Below are 27635 nucleotides of genomic sequence, written 5' to 3'. Positions count from 1 at the left end.
TCTAAAGCCTTTGAGATGGCCTGCTTGATCTGCCCCACTTCTACCTCTTTATCTTCATTTCATACAACTTTTCTGCTTCTTTGCTCCTTTGGATACCTATCAATTCCTAGGACACATGAAGCTCTTTCCTACTATTGAATCTTTGCATTTGTCATTCTCTCTACTGGGAATTATTGGTTCTTATTTTTTGTTCATATCTTTGCTCAAATTTCACCTTCAAATCTCTCCATCTTTACTGAATCCTCTATCTGAAATCAGTGTTTCTTTTTTTTTCTCTTTCTCTCTTTAATTTTTGACCTGTCTGCACAGCTTGCAGGATCTTAGTTCCCCAACCAGGGATTGAACCAGGGGCCACAGCAAGGAAAGCGCCAAGTTCTAACCCTGAACCACCAGGGAACTCCCCAAACCAGTGTTTTTATTACAGTGATTTATCTATTTCCTTCAAAAAACTAATCACAGTCTTTAATTATTATATATATTTGTTGACTCTATATCTCAATAGAATATAATCTCCATGTGAAAAAGAAAATCTGCATGTGAACAGAAAGAATCCCCTGTGCTTATTGACTATGACCAAAACAGAGTGAGTGTGTGTGTATTTGGGTGTGTGTGGGTGTGTGTGTTAGTCACTCAGTCATGCCCAACTCTTTGCGATCCCATGCGGTGTAGCCCATCAGGGTCCTCCGTCCATGGGATTTTCCAGGCAAGAATCCTGGAGTGGGTTGCCATTTCCATCTCCAGAGGATCTTCCTGACCCCGGGATCGAACCCAGGTCTCTTGCATTACAGGCAGAATCTTTACCATCTGACCCATGAGGGAAACCCTAATATTCATTGCATCCATAAAAAACCTTCTTATCAGTTCAGTTCAGTCACTCAGTCATGTCTGACTCTTTGCGACCCCATGAACCACAGCACGCCAGACTTCCCTGTCTCAAGATTAATACATAAAGCTGTTTTTAATAGAGAAAAGCCCATCATGCAATAAGACAGCTTAGTCTTAGCAAAAACAATTATGGAACCTAAAATTCTTACATTTTAAATTTGTCTTTTGCTTGCCTATAAACTCTTTGCCAACAGTTTTGATATCTCAAATGGTGCAGTTCTCTGTAATTTTACAAGCTCTTGCCTATTTGTCATATTAATTTATTAAATGTTTTAGAAAATTAGAAATGGTCTTTTCCAAAGTCATGCCCTGAGCCAGAGCAGAGCTCAGATCTCAAGAGTCCTTGACTGTGCTCACTCTGCCATATCAAGGGTCAAAAACGCCAAAAAAAAAAAATGAAGAAGAGAGAGAGTATAAATGAACAAACAGACCAGGCAAAGAGATATTTTTTACTTCTCCAGAGCAGTTTCTCTTTTCAGCTTACAGTACTCTTGGGCTGAATTCCATGTTCCCTCCTTTGACTGAGAGATGGGCATAGAGAAATAAATCTCTACTCCGAGTAAAGCATTAGTGCCATCATGATGATAAATTGAGTGGTGGCGCCTCTCACAAAGTGGAGGGTGCAGGCCTGTCTGAGGGGATCAGTCCCCACTTAGCTCCAGCTGACTCTTACCATGGGGAATCTGGGTGACCCAGTGTTTTATATTCACCACTTCTTCAAGAGAAACCAAAATCTGGACTGAACGCGACATCTCTCAATTTTAAAACATTGGCTCATTTTTAAAAACATTATATATCCCAAATAAAGTACATCTGTGGGCCAGATGCCACCTCCTACTACACATGTATGATCTCTGTTTCTATTGTATTGCATTTCTGTTTTTCTTATATTCCACTTTTATAAGGAAATGCAAAAAAGAAACAAAAATTCTACTTGTGTAGTGTAAGATGGCCTTTTTCCTCTTGATCCTGACCTGAAAGCCATCCTGAAGATATGACTCCACCCAGCCAGTGTAAGCTTCCTACCTCTCTAAATAGTTCGTAGTTTTTTCTGCGTACTCCTACAGCTGCCAGCTCTCAGAGCTGAAATCTGAGAAGATGGAAGAAACAAGAAAAGAGTCATAGAGTTAGGGTAGTTCTGTCTATATATCTCTATGGCAACCACTTGGCAAATAAAGTTATTGTGGTAAAACTGGTTATTTCATGGGGAAACAAATAACCACTAATGGGACTCTGTGATCTTCTATACTCTGCTCAATGCTAGAGATTAGAACATATGTCGAAAGATCAACCCTTGGGACAGGCACTCCAGACTTTTGAAATGAGTGCTCAGTTATTTGACAAACTGGCTCCTTGTTTATTAATCAGGGTGGGCCTTTACCATCAGACGCTGTGGAAAAACGAACCGCAGCTGACCTTTTAAATCCTGTTCTTCCAGCCATTTTTACTGTTTGGGTGGTACCTCCTTCTTTTTAATAATAGGTGTTATGATCTGAAAACCATCTCTATATCACTCACCACAACCTTCCCTACAAAGCTAATTTTACTATCCACAAACTTAGATAGCAGAGGATATAAGTATAGACCATGAGTTTGAACCTAAGCCTTTTCCCAAGGCCCATGTTTCAGCTGCTGTTTTAAAATATAGATTTTTATTATTATTCTGGGCTCTGGATCAGTTACTTTTCATATGAAAGACAATGCTCACAGGCCAGTGAGTCCTTCACTATCCCTGGGAATTGGCTAACCATGGAAGGAACAGTCTCTCCAGGGTTACCAGGGCCCCAGATCCCAAAGCATCATAAATACAGAAAATAAAAAGATGTGATTACAATGACCACATTTCCTTTACTTAGACCCAAAAGTCCAAAGCATCTTTTCATTCTGATTTTCTTATATTCTGTAACGATTCAGTCACTAAGTTTGGTGGCTCGAACAGTAAAGTGTCTGCCTGCAATGTGAGAGACCTGGATTCGATCCCTGGGTCAGGAAGATCACTTGGAGAAGGAAATGGCAACCCATTCCAGTACTCTTGCCTAGAAAATCCCATGGACGGAGGAGACTGATAGGCTACAGTCCATGGAGTTGCAAAGCAACATGACTAAGCAACTTCACTTTCTTTCGAGTTTGTTTTATTTCCTTCAAAATGTATCTCATCCATCCATTCGAGATGCCAGGCATTATTGTAGGCATTGAAGAATGGGAAATTACAAAGCTTTTGATTTAAAAGCGCTCAGAGGGTAAGGTAAGAGACATATAAACTAATAATTGAGAAGAACTTAATTAAGCTGATAAATGCTACAATAGAGCAAAGGCAGAGGATATTTGTGCCTGTGTTCCCAACGTCAGCCTCTGAATCCTGTGTGTGTTTCCTACCCAGTTGTGCCTACCCTGCTAGGTTAATTTTCCTTAACTTGTCATTATTTTACTCCACGAATCAAAATGATTTCCTACAGCCTATAATTCAGTAAAACTATAGTCACTTATCTGACTTTTAAGAACCACTGGCAGTCCACACCCTCCTCATGTACCCGTATTTTTACCACTTCATTTATTCTCTAATGTAATATACAGTTACTCTCTGACCATGTGTGCCCCACACAAACAGATACAAATATAAAGGGTAGTTAAGTGTTCCCAAGAAGCACATGGTATTCTGTGAGCATGTGGTCTATTATGGTTCATACATCCCATGTTTATTCATTGGATACTTATTGAGCATCTACAATTGCCAGTCTCAAGGCTAGACCAGTCTCCTGCTGTCTGTACCAGATTTGTCTTTCCATCTTCATATCTCTGCTCATCACAGCCTACTTCCTGGCATCTCTTGCCTGCAACTCTTTACTCCTCCAAACTGCTTTTTCTTTACTTCTTTCCTTTTGCTACTACGCATTATATGTGTTTGTTTTTTCCACTCTATCCCAGAACCTAGTCATAGTACCTGGTGAGGTAGGCACTTGGCAAATACCAAATAACCACATTCACGCACATGGTTCACATGCTAGGTTCTGTGCTTCCTCCAAGAAGCTCATCTAAATCCCCTTTCTCTGACCTCCTAAAGCACTTCCCATAGAACTTAGCATCAAATCAAGTAATGGCTTTAATTATCTATTATAGATGCCAGTGGGTTCATTGTGATGTTCCTACTAGATTGCAAACTCTTTAAGGCTCAGATTGTGCCTCATTACAGTAACCGAAAATTGAACCTTCAGGAAGTAAACATTCAAAACCTGAATGACTTTCTTTCCATTGAAATGACCAATTGCTTTGGTGTTATTTTAAAGTATTTTTGCAGCTCTACACAAGTGGAATTTAACACCTTATACCTAGAAGTTCAGGAGACAATGTCTCATAGTGCTGGAGACCAGAGACTTTAAATAGACCTAGGTTTGAAACCTAAATCTGCCACTTATTCCCTATGACCCTAGGCAACCCTAGGGTTACTTAATCTCTTCTAGTTTTTTCACCTCCATGGTGAATAATAGTATCTTCTTCACAGAAGTGTTGTAAGGATAAATGAGATAATGAATGTAAAATGCTTAGCTTAGTATTGGTATATAGTAAATGAGTCAGTACATTTTAGGTGATATCATTTATACTGTTGTTGGCATTATGGTAAGCACACTCTGTGTCCTAGAAACCCCGTTTTAAAAGGATACTAGGATGGGGAAAGGGGGAGAGGAGCTTACTGAGGCTCAGAGCAGTAAAATGACTTGCACAAAGTCACACAGCTAGTTCCTATCAGAGCCAGAACCCCAGACCCAGCCTAGGCAACTCCAGAACAAAGCTTCTTTCTCTTTACACAGTCCTGACTCTCCGGAGGCATGCTCAGAGAGACTATGTCCATGAGGCCACAGAAACTGGTCTGTTCGTAGTTTGAATGAAAATAAATAGGTCAGAATGGTTGTTTTGGAGACTCATGTAAACACTGAGAAAATACACAGATTAGGTTCAGGAACTCAAGCCGGGTGTGGGGTGTGTTTTAGCAAGCAGAGTCACAGCATGGGGAAACACATCCCTTCCTGATACTTAGCACATATTATTTTGTTTAGAGTCACCAAGTGGATTAAGGAATAAACCCTAGGCATGGAATTTCAAATGAGAAGACCATTGTCCACAGAGCTCAGACATTTCTGTCCTTGGAAAGCTCTGTCCCACTTTCTCACAGGATAACTTCTCAGTCAGAAGAGGTTCTCTTGACAGCTCTGGGGCAACTCTTTGGTGCTTTTTTAAACTCGGACTCCCTCCTCAGAGTCTCTTTCACTCAGCTTTTCCATTAGTAAGATGCAGAGAGTAATTCAAGGTCTGGCATTGCCCTGGGGTGATAGCATGGGGTAACAGGAGGAGGGGGAGATAATGTAACCCAGAGATCAGTGTTTTTAATACCCAGGTCCCCCTCCCCAATCCCAAACCCTTACCCTGAGTTACTTGAGTCATACCTCCTTCTCACACCTCTGCCAAACCTCACTCTTAGATCTGACACTACCTTCTGCTACCAGTTCAGCCTTGGGAGTTTCATTTCCTACTGTTCTTCTCTTTAAACTTCTTTGTTTTATAAATCCAAGAAGCCAGCAGTTAGTTAAACAAAGCTAGATTTCTGAAAGAGCTGAGACCCTCTTCCTGAGTTAGCTTTTTAGCATTCTTGGCTTCTCTGTAGACAAGGAATTGAAAGAAACAGACATTTTAATGTATCTTCTTCTGGCTTAAACATAAGCTAGAGAAGCTATAAAACTGACCCCTCTCTCTTGTTTTTCAGATAGACCACATGGTGCAGGGCCATGCTGCCTTTCCTGAACTACAAGCCAAGGCCACAGCCAGGTAATGGCTCTCTCTGTTCCCTACAACTTCCCAAGCCCAGCTGCACCCGTGGCACTGACTTTAGGCGGCTGCATGATTTTCACATTCTGTGAGCAATGAAAATGCCTGGCAGTTCTTAGTTGTAAGACAGTCATCTGGATGATTCAGAACATACATGTGTTCATTTTCAAAACAGCCTACGATAACTCACAAAGAACCTAGAGATCCCCATAGAATATTGTAGTGACCATGGTTGAGATGCTCTGATGTAGAAGAGGGTGCATGGATTTTGGAGTCAGAACTTCTTGGATTCGAATACAGTTTTTCTACTTATTAACTGTGTGACCTTGGGTAAGTTATTCAATCTCTCTAAGCCTGTCTTTTCATCTATGAAACAAGATAGTAACCGACAGGAGTGGTTTCTAGAATATATTGTTAAGGGAAGAAAGCAGAGTATAAAGGAGTTTTGCAGTATACTCTTTTTTATGTAGAAAGAAGGTGATTAAAGAAAATATATGTGTATCTACTCATTTATGCAAAAGAAGTATAGGAAAGTTAAATCAGAAACTAATGAAGTTATTAACTATAGGGGGGTGTGGGTAGGAATGCAATGGAAATAATGGGGAAATGGGAACAGGATAGTAGGAGGGAACAACACTTCTTTGAGTATGCCTTCTTATATAACTCTGACTCTTAGAATCACGATGGTACTTCATGTCCCTCTGAAAATAAATAACAGATAGATGGATAGGGGGATGGATGGATGGATGGATAGATAGATAGATACTTGGATAGATGCGTGTGATGGGGGTGAAGTGCAAATAGTAAAAAAAAAAAAAAAAAAAGGAACCTATTGTATTAATAATAACACGATCACACTAACAGAGATTTGAGCAAGAAAAAAACTAACCTAAGTAACTCTGAGAAAGAATATTTTGAGAGTATGCTGTATGGCTAAAAATAGAAATAACTACATAAATAATATGCTGTTATTAATGAGTTTGTTTTTTATAGTATCAGTTAGCTATTCTGAAAATCCTTTATGTGTATGCTATAGTTGAGCAGAAAAATAGATTTTTTTTTTTTGCAGATGATGAGAGCCAGGTTTTCTATAGACAAGAAAAGGAGAATGTTAGAATGAACAGTATAGTAATGGGTGGAAGTCAGAGGTATCAGTATCAGCTTGTGGCTTTTTAGTTTATATATTGCTGGATCTAGGTAGAAATAAATATAGATACATATATTCATGGGTGAGTGGGTGTGATATATTTATTTGTTCTCTAGCAATCTCTGCTGAGATGGTTTAGAAGTAATGACACCTTCCTAGCAATGTGTACGCCCAGCACCCATGGTTGCCAAAAAGGAAAGTTGGGGAAGGATTAAATTAGGAGTTTGGGATTAATAGATACAAACTACTATATATATACATATACATATATATATATATATATATATATATATAAAACAAAGTCCTACTCACAGCACAGGGAACTGCATTCAATATCATGTAATAAGCCTTAATGGAAAGGAATATGTGTATATGTATAACTGAATCACTGTGCTGTATGCCTGAAACTAACACAACATTGTAAATCAACTGTATTTCAAGTAAATAAATAAAATTAATGAGTGAGAGTCTGATACAAAGCAGAGTATTTAAACAGGGGCTCTGTAATAGCCTAGAGGGGTGGAATGGGGAGAGAGATGGGAGGCAGGTTCAAAAGGAAGGAGATATATGTATACCTATGGCTGATTCATGTTGAGGTTTGACAGAAAACAACGAAAGTCTGTAAAGCAATTACCCTTCAATTAAAAAAAATAAATTTTTTTAAAAAGCAGGGTATTTACATAGTCCCATAGTATTTCACTGTAAGATACTTATTAAAAGAAAAGAAAAATAATAAAGAAATCTTGGCTTCACAGTGGAGAAATTTGGCAGGCAATACCTTATCCAAGTGATCAAGACTAACAATACTGGCAATAAGATACATCAGCATCATGGACCTCATTTTATGATGCACTGAGAAGAATACAACATCATTTTTGTAATGTTTAACCGAAAATGTATCACCTCAGTGTAAACATGAGGAAACATTATGCAAACCCAAATTGAGGGACATTCTACAAAATTATTAGCAAACATGCCTCAAAGATTATGAAATTTAAGGAATTACTAGAGAACTGTCCCAGATTCAAAGAGACTAAGATGCTACTGCATCTGGAAACAATATTTGATCATGGGTTGGTTTTGATCTTAGAAAAAGGCCATTAGTGGGGAAAAACTGTCAACATTCAAATAAGTATAGAGATTAGTAATACTATAGTATTTGTGTTAATTTCTTAGATGATGAGTATAAGGGAAGTCTGCATACTGTTTTTGCAATTTTTCTGTAAATCTAAAATGATTTTGAAAAAAGTTTGAAGAATAATTATCAAATTAATTCCATGATATTAATGCTAATTGTTGGGCTTTTTAACAAAAGTAAGGTAATTTATAATATTATCAGAGAAGTTCCATCAGTGTAGCTAGTACCTGGCAAAAGGGAGAAAGTCTAAGGTGAAGGTTATTATTATAGATTCTGGAGCCAAATTGCCTGTCTCAGCTTCAGCCCTTAGTAGCTTGTCACCCTCACAACTTATTTAACCTCATTGTGCCTTCATACTTTACTCTACAGGAAAATAATAGTAAGCACCTCATTAGGTTGTTGAGAAAATTAAATGAATTTCAATAGTGTCTGGGATACAATGACAGTTGCTGAGATTTACTGAATACCTGTAATAGGTATTTAGTAAATGCATATTCAAAAGCAGAGACATTATTTTGCCAACAAAGCTCTGTCTAGTCAAGGCTATGGTTTTTCCAGTGGTCATGTATGGATGTGAGAGTTGGAATGTGAGGAAAGCTGAGCACCGAAGAATTGATGCTTTTGAACTGTGGTGTTGGAGAAGACTCTTGAGAGTCCCTTGGACTGCAAGGAGATCCAATCAGTCCATTCTGAAGGAGATCAGTCCTGGGTGTTCTTTGGAAGGAATGATGCTAAAGCCAAAACTCCAATACTTTGGCCACCTGATGCGAAGAGTTGACTCATTGGAAAAGACTCTGATGCTGGGAGGGATTGGGGGCAGGAGGAGAAGGGGACGACAGAGGATGAGATGGCTGGATGACATCACCAATTCGATGGACATGAGTTTGGGTAAACTCTGGGAGTTGGTGATGGACAGGGAGGCCTGGCATGCTGCGGTTCATGGGATCGCAAAGAGTTGGACACGACTGAGCGACTGAACTGAACTGAACTGATATAGATAGTGATGAAAGGTGTTGTAGTCACTTGTGTTAGACATTTCCTTTCCACCAAGGGACATGCAATCATGGAAAGGCACACCTGCACAGAGCAGAAGGAAGTGCATACTGACTAGAATATGAACAGTGTTGTCAGGGTATAGAGGGGGTGTGACCCCGACCAAGAGTCTCAGAAAGGCTTCGTATGTTTTTCCCTTCTAGGAGTCTGTAGTACAAGGTCATTACCATTGTACTAGAGGGATCACACCACTTAACCAATAATTAGCATTTTAGTTGGCTTAGAGACCACATAACCTAGAGGAGGGATGCCTAACCTCAGTTCATCAGTGAACCGCTAATTGTGTGCAGAGTTTTATTGATTACATATTTATGTGTATATTTCTGGAAAGAGAGGCCATAGCTTTTATCAGATTCTCGAGGAGATCCAGCATTTATAAACCTTTAACCCACAGAAAAGAGGGCAGATACAGAGTTCCAAGATCTGGATTCAAATCCCAGCTCTCACATGCACTGTTGTGTGAACCTTAGTTTCCTTAACTGACATGAGGTAGTAGACAGGAGAGAGCCAGCTGTGGGTAGCTCCAAGAATTTGAGTATTTCGAAAGCCTTCATAAACTATACAATGACAATGACAACCACCACTACCACAACTTCTACTGCTATTACAAATGATCATAAAAGAGGAGGATTTTTTTGGAGGGGATTGTTCTAGGGTTAAGCAGCAGATATCTGTCATCCATCACCTTACTTACTCTCAGGGAGTATCAAGAACACTGGAATGGGAATCAGAGGTCTTGGCTTCTTGTACCGATTCTGCCATAAATCTCTTGATGACTCAGTTTCCTCACCCATAAAATTACAATAATACCACCCTGCTTAACTAGTTTTCCAAGTATTATGAGGATGAAAGTAGACCATGGAAACACCAGTCTCTGAAGACCTTAAAGTTCAGCACAAACCTAAGGGATAGTTTAGACTTTGCCATGAAATACTCAAAATTTCCAGAACTTTCTTCTATAGCTGAACCTCATGTAAGTAGTTTTGACTGAAAATAGGAAGAAAGAATTTATGGATTAGCATGAAAACTCAGAGAAACCACAGCATAGGGTGGTCCAGAAGCATTAATTTATGGAATTCACTCTTAAAGTCAGGCTAGGTTTAAATCCCACATCTCTTCACGTGCCAGCTGACTTCAACCCCCTTTCCAACTGCCTGTCTGTATTTTTCCTTCTCTTTAGAGCTAAGTTGACCCAAAGCATTGTGTGTACTCCTGGTCAGTTTCCTCACTCCTTCCTTGCCCACTTGAGTTTGAATTCTGTTATTATCAGCCCCTGAAACATTTAATATCCCAGTTTTCAGCAAACACAGGATGCCTTGCAGTCCCTTTCCTTGAACTCCCAGCTGCATGCGGCACCAGTAATCACTCCTCTCTTTCCAATACTCTTTTCTGTTGATTGTTTAGAATGTCGTCTTCACCCATGTACGTGAAGCTTCTGTATGTCTGACTCTTTCTTAATCTCCTTTTCAAGCTCATGATCCTCTTCTTGATCACTGACATCAGAGTTCATCACAGCTACATTCTTGGAGCTATTCTCTCTTCGTGGCCTTTTTCTATAACCCCATCTACATCGTTGGCTTCATTTAATTCTATATTTTATCTCCAGCTCATATATTTAGTAGGCATTCAGTGTTGATTCTCTTCCCTTCTAGTTTCCTTCTGTTATCTTGCAAAGGAAAATGTCTCTATTTATCAGATCTATAAATAGACTGTATCAGGACTATAGCACTCACTATACTTCGGATCTTAGAACCAAATAAGGATAGTTGTTATTACGTGAAGTTGGTTATTTGGAAGGGACAACAAATCCCTTGGAATGAAAAACTGTATGCCTCTTTTGGTGTGACTTGGGGCTCTCTGAAAACAGTAATGCAGGTCACCCCTATCTCAGAGCTTAGCATCAGCAAATCCTATTTGAAACCATAGAGACAAATGTTGATAAACAGACTTAGTATTTTATACTCTCCATGTACTGTACTCCTAGAGTTCATCCTGAAGAGGACTGTTTTATGAGCTTATCAAGTGTGTAAACAGTAACTAGATGTACCAATGCATGTAAATGACAACCAGAGTCTCTTTCTATGTGGGGCCAAATATCCACATATTTTACTGCTTTGCCAGAGATCACTTTCCATTGATTATAACTTCAGCTCTTTTCCTCTAGTCTGCCTATTATTTTCTTACTTCTCTTAAAGACTCTTTACCAGTGTTTCAGAATGAGGTTATGGTGATGGCAGGATTTGATGGGAAGATAATAATCCACAAGTACTGGATTCAAGGTCGACAGCAGAGCCAAGGTTAAAATTTGGGTCCTCAGACTGTCTGCTAATTGTCTTATGAACACTTATGGTATAACAGTGAACAAGAAATAAATAAGTCCCTGTTTTCATGGAAATTATGGTCATGCACATACACATACATACATGTATGTGCGTATCTGCAGAGAGAGAGAGAGAACACATACTCCAGGAATTGGTCAGCATTATAAAGGAAAAATTGGAGAAGGCAATGGCACCCCACTCCAGTACTCTTGCTTGGAAAATCCCATGGATGGAGGAGCCTGGTAGGCTGCAGTCCATGGGGTGGCTAAGAGTCAGGCACGACTGAGCGACTTCACTTTCACTTTTCACTTTCATGCATTGGAGAAGGAAATGGCAACCCACTCCAGTATTCTTGCCTGAAGAATCCCAGGGACGGGGGAGCCTGATGGGCTGCCGTCTATGGGGTCGCACAGAGTCGGACATGACTGAAGTAACTTAGCAGCAGCAGCAGCATAAAGGAAAAATAGAGATGAGTAAGGAGACATAGAATGAGAGGTGTTAAGGTGATGGATGGGAGCTATTTCAGGTGGGGGAGCCATCCTTCATTAGGTTGCATTCAAAGAGGACTCTGAATAAGGAGAGGGAACGAGCCATGATTATGCAAAGAAGATCCCTTTGGATGAAAAAAACAAGTCCCACGGCCTGGAGGCAGAAGCCAGCTTGGCAAACTCAGTAGACATTGTAAAGGTCACTATGGCTGGACCAAAGTGGAAGAGAATGGGGGACAGATGAGAGCTGAAATTTAGCCAAGGGCCAAACCATGTGGGTCATTGTAGAAAGCTCTGAGACCACTGGACTTTATTAAAGACTTTTGTTTAAAGGATGACTTTGGGTGCTCTATAGAGAATAAACTAGACCATTGGTGGGAAGAGGGGTCAGTGGAATCCAGGGATCCTGACCTCAGCAGGCTGATAATCTTCTGGAGGAGGAGGACTGGAGACAGAGAAGCCCAGCCCCATTCTGAGCTACTTTTGCAGCCTCACTGCAGGCAGTGGTGTGATTTTTGTTCACTTCCAGTCTCAGAGGTGCAAGGTTCTGCTAATTCCCATCCTCTTGCTCAATCTGTGCTTCTTTTATCCCACTTCCCCCTGGAGTTTTTTTGTTATTCCTTTGAGGACAATCAATTTTTTTTAATCTGATTTCTTCTTCAAACCGCTTTTGTTTCTGTGATTTCCATAATCCCACTGAGGATCACTTTTAAAATGTACTAGTCCCCCATATGCCAAATCTTAGGGTATATCTAAATCTTTCCATTCGGAGAAGGCAATGGCACCCCACTCCAGTACTCTTGCCTGGAAAAATCCCATGGATGGAGGAGCCTGGTGGGCTGCAGTCCGTGGGGTCACTAAGAGTCGGAGAGGACTGAGCAACTTCACTTTCACTTTTCACTTTCATGCATTGGAGAAGGAAATGGCAACCCACTCCAGTGTTCTTGCCTGGAGAATCCCAGGGACGGGGGAGCCTAGTGGGCTGCCGTCTACAGGGTCGCACAGAGTCGGACATGACTGAAGCGACTTAGCAGCAGCAGCAGCAGCAAATCTTTCCATTAAAATCCGTATAAATTCCCCCTCGAGAAAGAAAGGCCAAGAACACTTTTTAAGAATTTTCAATGTGCCTAACACTGTGTTTAGTGATAATTTTATATATATATATATATATATATATATATAAAATCTCATTTAATTCTAGATGAGGAAATGAGTACTATAGGGACTCCACTTGTAAACATTGTCCTCACTATCCATTCTTGTGTTCCCTTGGCCTGTATGGATTCTTCAACCTTGGTCCCTCATTCCAACAACTGGGACCATCAGTCTATCAACAAGTATTTACTTAGGCTCCCCTGAGCTCTGGCAATCATAAAGCCAGGGTGATGATATTAACACCTTTTATCCCCCAGGGTGTGCCAGGATAATTAGTGAATTCTTGATATCTCTTGGATGAGAAATGTTTTTTAAATAGACATAAGCTGGATATTACAATGCCTTTCTTTGGCTTCTGTTCTTTGGGCAAGTATAAGAAAGTGCTCATTAGGGTGCTAAGAAGACTGAGGGCTATGCTGACTTAGGAAATCAATTCTTTATTTTCTGCCTCTCAGCAGATTCACTGCAGCCCAACATAGCGCCTGGCACATGAGTGGAAGCAGGGGGGTGGATGTCACAAGATGATTATTCCTTTTCTCTGCCCTCTTCTGTGGGATACATCCACACTCCTGGAAGGCTGTGTCCATGTGACTACAGAAATCTACTCTTTGGCAGCCCTGTGCTACAATGAGATGGAGAGGCTAAAAAATAACCTCTAATATCCCATGTGGGATCAGTATTTATTCAGTCTACACTTTAGTAACTGTGTTGAACACCTGGTGGGATGAGTCAGATGTGACTGTTTCCCAGGAGTTCAGATTCCAGAGATGGATACAGATAACATTGGGACAGTTATCATATAGTGGCAGAAGGACCATCCATTTGATATATACTCTTGAGTGGTACTGTGTGCCAAGTTCTCTGCTAAATTCTGAATGTATACTGGTGATGCCCTGCCTTCATGAAGCTTAAAGTCCACAGGAGGCCACAGGCAGTTAATAAGTAAACAAACCCATGAATAAATATATGGTGACCTGATATGAAAAAAACTGACAGAGTACAGTCATAGAATATCAGGGGAACCCCATTTAGATGAGGTGGTCAGGGAAACCCCAGCTAATGGAAACACAGTTAAGACAAAAGGGATAAAAATGAGATAATCATGTGAAGAGCAGAAGGGAAAAACACCAAAGGTTACCAAATGGGAAAGGGGGTAAGGAGGGATATATAAGGAGTTTGGGATACCAGATACAAACTACTATATATAAAATAGATAAACAATAAGGTTCTACTGTATAGCGGAGGGAACTATACTCTATACCTTATAATAAACTATAGAGAAAAATAATCTGAAAAAGAATATATATATATAGAACACCCATACATATATGTCTGTATATACATATATGTGTATGTATGTTTGTATATGTATGTGTATATGTATGTGTGTGTACTCAGTCACTTCAGTAATGTCTGTCTCTGTGTGACCCTATGGACTGTAGCCTGCCAGGCTCCTCTGTCCATGGGGTTTCCTAGGGAAGAATACTGGAGTGGGTTGCCATGCCCTCCTCCAAGGGATCTTCCCAACCCTGGGATCAAACCTGCATTTCCTGTTTCTCCTGCATTGCAGGTGAACTCTTTACCTGCTGAGCCACCAGGGAAGCCCAAGTTATTTATATATAAACTGAATCACTTTGCTGTATACCAAGAAATAACACAGCACTGTAAACCAACTATACTTCAATTAAAAAGAGTATTGAACAATGATTACCATAGGCAGGTAAAGGAGGCAAGGAAGAGAATTCTAGGAGAGAAGGAGAACAGGCAAACATTCAGAGGTTAAGACCTGCATACTTTGAAAAATCCGAAGTAGTTTAGTGTCACTGGAGCATGATGTGTGCAGGGGTGAGGAGGGAGGAGGAATGGAAAACATGTCTGTAGTATGGAACAGTGTGACAAGGACTAAATAAGGAAGAACATCTATGTCAAACAAGGAAGCTTATGCTTTATCGTGAGGGCAATGGGAAGGAGCCACTAAAAGTTTTAGGTAGGTATGGAGTCATAATCAGAGTTGCATTTTTCAATGAACCACCCAGGAAGGAGTGCAGAAAACCCAGTTGAAGCGGGCAAAATTTTCAACAGGGGAGATAAGTTGAGGCCAAAGCTCTAATCTGGGCATTTAAGGAGGCATGCATAAAGAGTGGCAGTTGCACAAGAGAAAAGTATGCTGGTTAGAGGAATATTTAAAATAATAAGTTGACAGATTTTGGTGAAAACTTAAATTTGGAAACTGAGGGAGAAAGAGAAGTCAAATATGATACCCACTCTGATTCTTCCCCTAAAATGATTGAGCAACCACTTAAGTGAGCTTCTTGTTGTTTAGTTGCTAAGTCTTATCCAGCAATTTTGTGACCCCGTGGACTGGCTCCTCTGTCCGTGGGATTTCCCAGGCAAGAATACTGGAGTTGGTTGCCATTTCCTTCTCCAGGGGATCTTCCTTGCCTAGGGATCGAACTCATGTCTCCTATGTTGCAGGCAGATTCTTTACCACTGAACCACCAGGGAAGTTAAGTGAGCTTGGCTTCGATCAAACCAAGGAGCATAGAAGGAAGATTGAGTATGTCAGAAAAGATGATGTGTGTCCTAATAGCTATCTTTAGTTGAGGTCCCTTTGGGCTTCCAGGGGGAAGCATTTGGTGGGTGCTTGAATATTTGACATGGAACTCATCACAGAGAAAGAAGCTGGAGATGAGGGCATATATTTGGAAGTCTTCAGCACTAGATGGTTAACTGGGGCCGTGAAAGGAAGATGGAATCATCCAAGGACAGAGAAAGAATGAGAAAAGGACAGTGGACTGGACTCTGGGAGTCTTCATATACTTAGGGACAAACAGAGGAAGGGAACCAGCTGGAGAGGAGATAGGAAACCAAAAGAGAATTGTGGCCTGGAAACAAGGGGATAAAAACAAATGAGTAAGGAATGGTCATGCAGTACAAAATGCAAAAGACAGTTCAAGTGAAATAAAGGTAAATCATGGTTCACTGGAGATAGTGACAAAGAGGGGACTGATCTTTATGGTGGGGCCGGTCTCAGTAGAATGGGGTGGGGTAAGGCAGAGGGGAAGTGCAAGCAGAATACCTTTTGCAGTGGGTCAGGAAGGAGGAACTAGAAAGAGTGTGGAAGCTTCTTTTCCAAGACTTTCTCTTTCTCCTAGAAAGGGCACAAATTCTTCAGTTACACCATGTGTTCTGATTTGGGATTTGAAAATGTGGTAACCATACTTTAGGGCAGCCTGTGAATCCAAAGAATTAAATGATTTATGGAGAAGGAAAGGGGAGATTCCAAGGGTCCGTCTGCATTGAAGATTGTGAGACATAAAGTCTAAAAAAACAAATCTTCCCTGACTCTTATATTTTGAAAAAAACTAGAAATGAATGTCCTGTGATAGAAACAGGAGGGAACTATTTATTGATCGTCTATCATTTTGTAGTACTCAGGACTCCATATCTAATCTTCAGAGCAGCCTATAGGGTAAAAGTATTGGCCCCGATGGCAAAAAAGTAAACCGGGCTTGGAGAGGTTTAGTGTGTCTGGCCAGCCACCTGGCACACAGTGAAGTCGCTTTGTCATTGTTGAAACTGTATTTCCTTCATACACACCAAGAGTAGGAGAGCAAGGATTTCTCTCTGTAAGAGAGGATATATGAGCCTGGAATTTTCATGAGAAAGTGGGAGACAGATCCACTAAGAACAGTTAATATATGATTCCCAAGCTGAAAGAGGGCAGACCGCCATTTGGGAAAGAATTGATAAAACATACAAACTGAAACAAAGTCAGAACCAAAAAAGGCACCATGCAAGGTTAAAATTATGTGAATAATGATGTGCATTTGTTATTTTAATGTTTTCCAAGTGCATTTCATTTTGAATGATATACTCAGATAGCACACATGGTAAGGGATAATTGAAAAAATGTGCCGGAGAATGGCTGCATTCAAAGAATAAACATACAGCTGCGAGGAGGTTAGGAGTCAAAGGGGTAAGCATATGCCCCATCCCCCAGGGATCTCATTAGTGCATGAGTGACCATATATGTAGAGGCTAAATGAATCTCACTGTTTGCAAAGACCCACAGTAAATGAGACAATGACGAATCAATAGTAATTAAGCCAATAGATTCTTATTGACCCAGATGTCTGAAACCAAATGCCCTGCTCTGAGATTCCTTGAGAGACAAAAGATTTATAGACATGTGCTTTTTTTTCTTTTTTTTAATCCCTTTACCCTAAGTACAGTGATGTTTTTCTGAAGCTAGAATTAATGCAGACTCTTGACTTGTAGGTGGAAAGGATGTTCTTATGGCCATTGTTGACCGGGTGATTCTGTTGGACTAGGAGCAGAGAAGCTGGGAAATGTAAAAGCAGGGTACAGTCGTATTCTTCCCAGATGTGTGATTCTGGCCTTGTCATCTATGAAGACCTCAGAGGACCCTTGCCTGACATTGTCATGCATGCACTGTGCTCAGTTGCTGTAGTCATGTCCAATTGTATAGACTGTTGCAACCCTGTAGATTGTAGCCCTCCAGGCTCCTCTGTCCATGGGATTCTCCAAACAAGAATAGTGAAGTGGATTGCCATGCCCTTTTCCAAGGGATCTTCCCAACCCAGGAGTCGAGACCGAGTCTCCTGCATCTCTGACATTGCAGGAAGGTTCTTTACTGCTGAGCCACCAGGGAAGCCCAACACTATCATAGAATCATTCTAAAACAGAGCTTAAACTTGGGGCTTTGACAAATCATTCCTGACCAGAGATACAGAAAGCACATGGCTTCAGAATCACAGAGAGGGTTTAAGTTTGACCTTGGTCACATGTCTTCACTCCTTACACATTCCCTCTATAAGGGGTGTTACCAGTACCTGGCTCACTGGGTTGTGGTTGAAGGCCAGAGGAAGAAGGAGCAGCAGTTAATGTTGCTGTGGTTAGTAAGCCTTTTCCACAAAAGATCTTCATTTTCTGATATAGGTTGAAAGATTTTTCCAAATGGGAATGAGATGTCAGGTCAAGGACCAAAGAGAGCGCCTGGTAAGGAGGACTGCCCGCACCTCCACCCAGCACACATCTCACAAACACACACACACACATTCTCACATACACATGCAAGTACTTACATAGATTAGTTTTTTTTTTCTATATTTTCTATCTTGGAGTTCTACATAAAATTTATATACTGTAAGAGTTTGAAAAACACCACTGTTTGTTTCTTTATACCTAGTGTAAAAATTTTTCAGGAATTTCATAGGATCCAGAAAGACATTCAGTTTCACAAAACTAAAACTAGGAATCTCTTAGCTGTACTCCTAAAGCATTTTAAATATAAATAATAAATATGTTAGGTGTCTTATGTATCAACATCTCTTGGTCATTGATCTCTCATACTTTTTTTACTTACCATTATTCAAGCTGTGTTTTTATGCTTTAAAGCTATGCTTCCAAGGGCAACGGTGAGTGGTGGCATGGGATACTAGTCCACTTTCTTCTAGAATTGTCAGTTCAAGAGAAGCAAGCACCTTTAAAGAGAGGAAGGCTAACCAACTTTAATCTTTGTGTCATGCAATGGGATTTCACCCACTAAGGTGAAATTTCCCACTCATTACATGTATGGGAAACTGAAGTTCAGAGAGGTTAAGTCACTGGCTTGTGTCACCCAGTGAGAACAGGTAGAACCACGATCTCTATCCAGCATGGTCTTGGATACAGATCCTGGTTCTGCCTGCCCTAAGCCCATTCTCCCAAGCCCAACCTCTCTGGCTCTCTCTCAAGTAAATAGACTGAGACAATGAGAAAGGTCATCTCTTTCATTCTACATATGAAGAAACTAAGGCTTAAAAAGAACAAGAACTAATGCATTGTCATTAGGTAGGTTTGGGTTGGAAATCAAGTCTCCCAGCTGTTGATCCCAACTGCATCCAGCCCAGCCTATCACTGCTTTCAGCAAACTCCCATCCTGAGTCTGGGAACTTACATTTGTCTCCATATGTCAAATTATTATTACAATTAGTAATACTGATTTTTTAAAATCCTTTACATATGTACAGCACTGTACAGTTTGCAAAATCGTGTATCTTCACCTACATAGTCTCCTTTGATCTTCACAATAATCCTATGAGGTCAGTTTGGCAGAAATTATAATGGCTTTTTTTACAGATGCAGAAAGAATGGTTCAGAAAGTTTGAATAACTTTTTCGTGGTTACATACCTACTATGGAGAAAAGCCATTCTTGGATCTGGTCTTCCAAGTCCAGACCTTTCCACCTTCCACCAGGACAGGCTTCCTGTCCTTGGTGAGAGCACAATGTGATCCGAGAGTGTGGTTTGCTGATTTCTGTAAGTTGGGGGTAGTTTCTTTGCTGAAGCTTTTGGGACCCCACTTACTTTCTGGATCTGATGTGGGAGTACAAACAGTTTCTTTCTACAGAGCAGTTTGCTCCCTGACCCTACCCCGCCTTTTAAAAACAACATCCTCTTCTCTTCCAGAGGCCAGAGTGTATATGCATATTTGAACAGTCACCTGGATCTGATTAAGAAGGCTCAGCCCGTGGGTTTCCTCACTGTTGATTTACATGTTTGGCCAGATTTCCATGGCAACCGGTCTCCCTTAGCAGATCTGACACTAAAGGGCATGGTAAGTAACAGTCAGTTCTTGCACGAAGGTGAAGGTGGGCCAGAGGGCTCCAGAGTTGGAAGAAGCAAAGTTGAGGAGAAGGAAAAAAGAGGAAATACCAACAAAGCCGGCCAGCAGCCCACTGGCTTCTTGCAGATGTACTGCTGTTGAGAAGGTTCTTGCAACTACACAGGACAATCTGCTGAAAGTTCTCATTGTTTCTGAGCCAACTTTGAGAGTGTTAAAAGCAGGATTTCTTGCTTATAGCTACTGCTGCCTCTTTGTCCCATGGAGCGACTAGAAGTGTGAGCCCCTGCCTATGCAATTTTTCTATTTACATCAGTTTGTGGAGTCATGTTTTCCATCTCCATCTCCAGGCTGCTGGGTAAACAAGTGGTAAATATTACCACCCATGGTCTAGCTTGCAACAGCCACACATCTGCCTAGGCTCTCAATCAGGGATGTTCAGAGTGTAGGCTAACATTATTAGAATTTCAGATAAACATTGGTAAAAGTAAAATAAAGTTAATAACTTATGTTAGTGGGTAAATTCAGTTGTTAGTGACCTTTAGACTCACTTTAGGTTCAGAGATTTGGGGCTGGAGGTGCCAACATGACCTTGGTGGAAGTGCTCACAACCACCTAAACTAAGGGATAACATCCCAATGGTCAAGCAAGATTGGGTGGCTAAGAGTAGCTTAGCACTAAGAATCATGTTTGAGGATGGATGAAGCATGTGAAAACTAGGGAAAAAAAGACAAACTTCAGGTCCAAGAGGCCAGGAGAGACCACAAACAGGAAAAGATAAATTCAGAATCCAGATGTCCCATTGAGAAGCAAAGTATGAGGTGCATTAAGGCAGGGCTTTAGAGTGGAAGCCCTGGGCAGTGCAAGCTTTATGCACTCACTATGTGACAGCGGAGCAGGCCTGCTGGCTTGAGGAACTTCAAAACTTAACGAGCTTTGGTTTTGTGGTTAATTCTATTAGGATTATTTTGAATATTTTTGTGTAGCCAACAGAAAGACCCAGTCTTTACTTTCATTACCTATTTGACACAATCAACTTCTGTGTATAAAAGGGAGTCATGATAGAAAAGAAAATTGGACATAGCGAAAGCAGTGTCTGTCTGGAGTCCGTGAAGCAGGCCCGTGTGAAAAATAATGAACTTGGCCTCCTATTTGGCCCATGGAAACAGAAGAGGAATGTCCAGAGAGGCCCATGTGCCCTAGGCTACAGCTAGAAAGTCATACTTTCAGATGACTGACTTTCTGGGTACAAACAGAACTTAAGAGAAGAACACATTTTGTATGAGTATAAAAATCCATATCTTAGAGACAAATATCTAAAGCAAAATATAGGAGACACTTAAAATATTAAAGAAGGGTCTTCCCTAGCAGTTCAGTGGTTAAGACTCCATGCTTCCACCGCAAGGGACCCAGGTTCAATCCCTGATTGGGAAACTAAAATGCCACATGTCACATGACGCAACCAAAAAGAAAAAGAAAAAAGAAATAGAATGAATGAAAAACTGGAAACAAAGAAATAAAAATTAAAACTTTTAAAAAATGTTAAAGAAGTTGAGAAGGATGACTGGTTCATAAAATGACCGCCCCCCCCCCCCGCCTCCCCCAGAAAAGCAGGGTTGTATCATAAAATGGCTCTGAAGTCCAGGGCTTGCATCCAGAGGCCTTCCCTTAGGGTCCTTACCTTGCGAAACCTGCTGTACCAGCTTCACCACCCAGCATGGCAAGTGCCATGGCTTCCCAAGGGCTTTGTCCATTTCTTAAAACCAACCCTGACATCCAGAGACTTAAGAATTGCCATCATCAGGATTCCAATAAAGTTAGCTCAAACACAGAATGGGATTCCAAACAAGCCAATGACTGCTTCAAAGAGCATCTGTCTTATTAGATTAAGTACAAATAGGTATGTACTCACCAAAGGAGATGTCTTGCGTGGGGACATATGCCCAACTGTATTAAAAAATCCTGCTATATTTTTAAAAATAGAATATCTCTTTCTATTGAAGCAGTATATGAATACAGGTTTGTTTGTTGATGTATTTAATGTTTTGGCCATGCCGTACAGCATGTGGGGTATTAGTTCCTGACCTGGGATTGAACCTGCACCCCCTACGGTGGAAGCACAGTCTCAATGACTGGACTGTGAGGGAAGTCCCTGTATTTACTTTTTTAGAAGTTTTATTGTTTTATAAACATACTTTATACATCACCTGATGTTTCTTAGCAGGGATTTCCCTTCACAATTGCCCCTGGGTTGGCTTTACCTTTGAATAGCTATCATGCTGTGAATTTATCTCACAAACTGGAAGGAGAAGATGACCTAGATAAGATACAAGAAAGGAAATCCTAGGCTAGAAATTTTTCCCCAAATCTCATTTTTTAAAAAAATTTTTATTTAATATTGGAGTATAGCTGATTTAAAATGCTGTGTTGGTTTCAGGTGTACAAAGTGATTCAGTTATACATATACATATATCTATTCTTTTTCAGATTCTTTTTCCATATAGGTTACTACAGAACATTAAGTAGAGTTCTCTGTGCTATACAGTAGGTCCTTGTTGATTATTTTATACATAGTAGTGTATATATGTTAATCCCAAACGCCTAATTCATCCCTCCCCAACACCTTTCCAACCATAAGTTTTGTTTTTGAAGCCTGTGAGTCTGTTTCTGTTATACAAATAAATTCATTTGTATTATTTTTTTATATTCCACCTATAAGTAATGTCATTGATATTTGTCTTACTCTGTCCAACTTATGTCACTTTTTTTAGTGATATAAAAAGTGTCCATCCGTGTTGCTGCAAATGGCATTATTTCATTCTTTTGGATGGCTGAGTAATATTCCATTTTATATATGTACCACATCTTCTTTGTCCATTCAGCATCTGTCAATGAACATTTCGGTTGCTTCCATGTCTTGGCTATTGTAAATAGTGCTGCGATGAATGTTGGGGTGCCTGTATCTTTAAAATTATGGTTTCCTCCAAATATTTGCCCAGGAGTGAGACTGAAGTATCATGTGGTAGTTCTGTTTTTAGTTTTCTTAAGAAACCTCCATACTGTTCGCCATAGTGGCAGTACCAACTTACATTTCCACCAACAATGTAGTAGGGTTCCCTTTTCTCCACGGCCTCTCTAGCATTTTTGTTTGTAGAGTTTTTGATTATGGCCATTCTGACTGATGAGGTGATGACCCATTGCATTTTGATTTGCATTTCTCTAATAATCACAAAGAATCAGACATGACTTAGCAACTGAACAACAGCAACAAATAATTAATAGTGTTGAGTATCTTTTCATGTGCTTTCTGGTCATCTGTATGTCTTTTTAGGGAAATATCTATTTAGATGTTTTGCCCATTTTTGATTAGGTTGTCTGGTTTTTTAGATTGAGATGCATGAACTGCTTGTGTGTTTTGGAGGTTAATTGCTTGTCAGTTACCTCATTTGCAAATATTTTCTCCAATTCTGTGGGCTGTCTTTTTGTTTTGTTTATGGTTTCCTTTTCTGTGAAAAAGCTTCTAAGTATAATTAGGCCCCATTTGTTTATTTTTGTTTTCGTTTTCATTAATCCTAAGAGATGGATCCAGAACGATATTGCTGTTATTTATGTCAAAGAGTGCTCTGTCTGTTTTCTTCCAAGCGTTTTATACTATCTGGTCTTATATTTAAGTCTTTAATCCATTTCAAGCTTCTTTTTGTATGGTATTGGAGAATGTTCTAATTTATTCTTTTACATATAGCTATCCAGTTTCCCCAGCACCGATTATTGAAGGGACTGTCTTCTCTCCCTTGTATATTCTTTCCTCTTTTGTCATAGAATAATTGAACACAGATGTGTGGGTTTATTTCTGAGCTTTCCATCCTGCTCCATTGATCTATATTTCTGCTGGGCCAGTACTGTACTGCTTTGATTACTGTAACTTTGTAATATAGTCTGAGGTCAGGATGCATGATTCTTCCAGCTCTATTCTACTTCAAGATTCTTTTGGCTATTCAGAGTCTTCTGTGTTTCCATACACATTTAAAAATTTTGTTTATCTAGTTCTTTGAAAATTGCCAATTTGATAGGGATTGCATTGATTCTGTAGATTGCTTTGGGTAGTATAGTTATTTTGACAATATTAATTCTTCCAATTCAAGAACATAGTATATCTTTTCATCTGTTTGTGTCATCTTCAGTTTTTTTTCATCAGTGTCTTATAGCTTTCAGAGTACAGGTCTTTCGCCTCCTTAGGTAGGTTTATTCCTAGGTATTTTATTCTTTTTGATGTGGTGGTAAATGGGATTGTTTCCTTAATTTTTCTTTCTGATCTTTCATTGTTAGTGTATAGAAATGCAACAGGTTTTTGCATATTCTTTTGTTTCCTTCAATTTTATTGAATTCATTGATGAGCTCTAGTAGTTTTCTGATAGCATCTTTAGGAGTTTCTATGTACAGTGTCATGTATCTGCAAACAGTTTTACTTCTGCTTTTCCAGTTTGGATTCCTTTTATTTCTTTTTTCTTCTCTGATTGCCATGGCTAGGACATCTAAAATTATGTTGAGTAAAAGTGGCGAGAGTAGACATCCTTGTCTTGTTCCTAATCTTAGAGGAAATGCTTTTAGTTTTTCACCATTGAGTATGATGTTAGCTGTGGGTTTGTCATATATGGCCTTTATTATGTTGAGATAGTTTTCTTTTATGCCCAGTTTCTGGAGAGTTTTTAATCATAAATAGGTGTTGAATTTTGTTGAAAACTTTTTATGCAACTATTGAGATGATCATATGGTTTTTATTCTTCAGTTTGTATCACATTTGTATCAGTTTTCAAAGAATTAGATTAATTTGTGTATATTGAAAAATCCTTGCATCCTGGGGATAAACCTTACGTGATCATGATGTGTGGTCCTTTTGATGTGTTGTTGGATCCAGTTTGCTAGTATTTTCTTGAGGATTTTTGTATCTATGTTCAAATCTCTTTCCCTCAGTGCAGTTTTGGATAACATCCAAATAATCACCCTGAATCTATTTGTCATTTTATCCTTTTGCCAGAACCTACAGTGACTACTTTCTGCAACACTCATTCGGAAAAAATTTATTTGATGCCTACTTTGTGCCAAGCCCTACTAAGAAAATCCCAGTAGGGCATGAACAATATATGATTTATATAAACAGGCAATGGGGATGCAAGTTCAAGCTCCAGATGCCACTCACTGTCCAAGGCTCTATAGACATATAGAAAATGATGGCCCACCATGGTCTCAGCAGTCAAGAAAAGCTTCAGATAGGAAGTGACATTGACTGAGTGAAATAGAAAACAGGGTTTACGAACAGTGTTCATAACAGTGCAGTGTTCTAGAGGTGGGGAGAGCATGGTGGGTGAATGTTTACAATTTTGGGGTCCATATGTCACTGTCTAACCAGTGATAGACTGCACTTAGCATTCTATCTAGGTAATAAAAAATCTCTCAAAGAACCAGTGGCCACTCCCTGTTCTTCTGCTTCACCAATAGCACACTGTCCCAATTCTTTTCTCTCTCCATGGTTGGCTCTTTTCTGTTACCCTTTATTGATCACCTACTATGTGCAGGCCTAGGCTAAACTGAGGGGAAACAGACTTAAAAAGAAACTGTACCTGTTCCAAGTTCACATGATAATTGGGGGAATAATATTGTACATGTGTGAGTGTGTGTGTATTTGTGTATATGTACATACTGTAATACAGACATCTGTACAAGCCAAAGGAAAAGTGAAAGTGAAGTCGCTCAGTTGTGTCCAACTCTTTGCAACTCCATGGACTGTAGCCTACCAGGTTCCTCCATCCATGGCATTTTCCAGGCAAGAATACTGGAGTGGGTTACCATTTCCTTCTCCAGGAGATCGTCTCAACCCAGGGATTGAACCCAGGTCTCCCACATTGTAGGCAGATGCTTTACCATCTAAGCTACCAGGGAAGTCCCACAAGCCAAAGGAGGTACTCAGTAAATGCCTGAGTTTGAATCTTTTAGGTGGCATTTGGGCAACAAACCCTGATGCAGCCTTTCTCTGCTTCATTTGAAAATATCTATGAAGGTGCAAGAAAAAAGCATAAACTTGTGCTGACTTAAACAATTGAGATGACATTCAACTAGAAAAACTAGAATTGACACTCTTAGGGAGAATCTGGGAAGGTTTTACAGAATCAAAAAGATTAAATGTATTTAATAACTTGTTTGAGAAATATAATGTCTGACATATGAACAAAATAAACCATCAGCCTTGCAAAAGTTGGGACCTCTCCACTTCCTGGTCCCTAGCTTAAAAATGCAAGGTCCCTTTAAGCCTAAAAACAGAGCAGTCATCCCTCTACTCTAATGCTGATGGTTAAGGTTTTTTGTTTTGTTTTGCTTTGCTTTTTGGAAGCAGCCAGTGCACTTAGTTTCCCAGAACTCTTCCACAACCCAGACCTTATCTTCCCTTTCAGTTCAGTCCATTAGAAAACTGCCAACCCAAGTAGCCAGCTGGGCTGGAAGGCTGATTTAGGATGTATGCTGATGGGCTGCAGTCTGAGGACCCTGAATCGAACTCTCTTAGTGGGGCAGAGATAGAGAAACTCTGTGAATTTGACAGAGGCGGGTAGCTTTACATGTCTGTCATCTGCTCTAGGGTCAGAAAGCCAGGCAGTGGTCATCCCCCTCAGGCCAACAAAGCTACACAAAATAAAAACTGCTAGACTCTGGGAATTGGCAACTAGCTAAAGATCTGAAGAGGCAAACCCAAGTTACAGTGAGTGAGGCTGAGAGTAAATCATGTGTATAGTGTGCTGGGAAATACTGAATATGTATAGTGCCCTAGTAAAAGTGAATTAAAAAAATAGTAATAAAGTGAGTCCCTTAGGAAAAACATGTTGCATATAAAGTAAAAGAAATACCATTTTGAATGCTTAAGGGAAAGGCCTCTTAAAAATTACTTACTACTGAAACCAAAGAGAATATTTTAAAACTTCTCGGCATGTTCAATAGGATTTTTTTTCAAAGCACATCTCTGTGAAAGAGGGCAGAAACTTATTAGAAAAAAGTGAGTTCAGATAGAGAGCCAATGGAATGAGAAAACAAAGGAAATAATAAAGACAACTGAAAATATAGTAGCAAGATTAAAACCTACATTGAAGATTTGAATGCAAAATTCATAATTTGTACTAAAAAAATAAGATCAGAGCTGTCACAAAGCAACATGTGCTTTAAATGTATTAGAAAAAATTTTTGATTGTAAGGCTTATTGTAAGGATTGTATGGCTTATTTTGTTTCTAATTTCAACAGTGCTTAGATCAAAGATGGGCACTGAATAATTGCCTTCTGGTTAAGCAATTATTGCAGCCTTCACTTGCCAAGGGAGGAAGGAACCGTGACCTGCCAAGGTCACAACACCAAGAAGCAGCAGAGCTTAGATGAAAACAGGAATCCCAGCTTTTAGGATGCACACCCATGTGCTGTGTGCTATGCCTAGTCGCTCAGTCATGTATTGGAGAAGGAAATGGCAACCCCCTCCAGTGTTCTTGCCTGGAGAATCCCAGGGACGGGGGAGCCTGGTGGGCTGCTGTCTATGGGGTCGCACAGAGTCGGACATGACTGAAGTGACTTAGCAGCAACAGCAGCATGTCCAACTCTTTGCGACCCCATGGACACTGGTCTACCAGGTTCCTCTGTCCATGGGGATTCTCCAGGCAAGAATACTAGAGTCGGTTGCCATGCCCTCCTCCAGGGGATCTTCCCAACCCAGGTCTCCTGCATTGCAGGAGGATTCTTTATTGTCTGAGCCTAAGGGAAGCCTATCAGGGAAACCTGAGAATGCTGGAGTGGGTAACCTATCCCGAGACTTCCTTAACTCATACCTCTGGACTTCATGGGATGCACTGACTATAAAAAGGAGTCCCCAGAGCTCTATCATGCATGATTTCACACTGAAATCTATTTCACTCAGTCAATGTCACCTCCTATCTGACCACTAGCCTTCTTGCTTGTTCTCCCATTTTTCCCCTT

At 40.1% G+C, this 27635-nt stretch overlaps 1 protein-coding gene across 10 annotated transcripts in view; it reads left to right on the top strand.

Moving 5' to 3' along the window:
- FGGY (FGGY carbohydrate kinase domain containing) overlaps positions 1–27635 on the top strand; it is a 523600-nt gene that overhangs the window by 359983 nt on the left and 135982 nt on the right. For all 10 annotated transcript variants that reach the window (XR_003033849.2, XM_024989463.2, XM_024989462.2 and 7 more), the window contains 2 exons: positions 5642–5703; positions 19480–19627. Coding sequence is in view for 9 of the 10 variants with exons in the window: in XM_024989463.2 (XP_024845231.1) it covers positions 5642–5703; positions 19480–19627 (210 nt within the window). In the remaining variant the exon portion in view is untranslated. The remainder of the gene's footprint in view (positions 1–5641; positions 5704–19479; positions 19628–27635) is intronic.

Source organism: Bos taurus, chromosome 3, assembly GCF_002263795.3.
Source record: "Bos taurus isolate L1 Dominette 01449 registration number 42190680 breed Hereford chromosome 3, ARS-UCD2.0, whole genome shotgun sequence".
Classification (NCBI taxonomy): domain Eukaryota; kingdom Metazoa; phylum Chordata; class Mammalia; order Artiodactyla; family Bovidae; genus Bos; species Bos taurus.
Note: the sequence above shows the minus strand (reverse complement) of the source record. Positions and strands in the feature narration are given on the sequence as shown.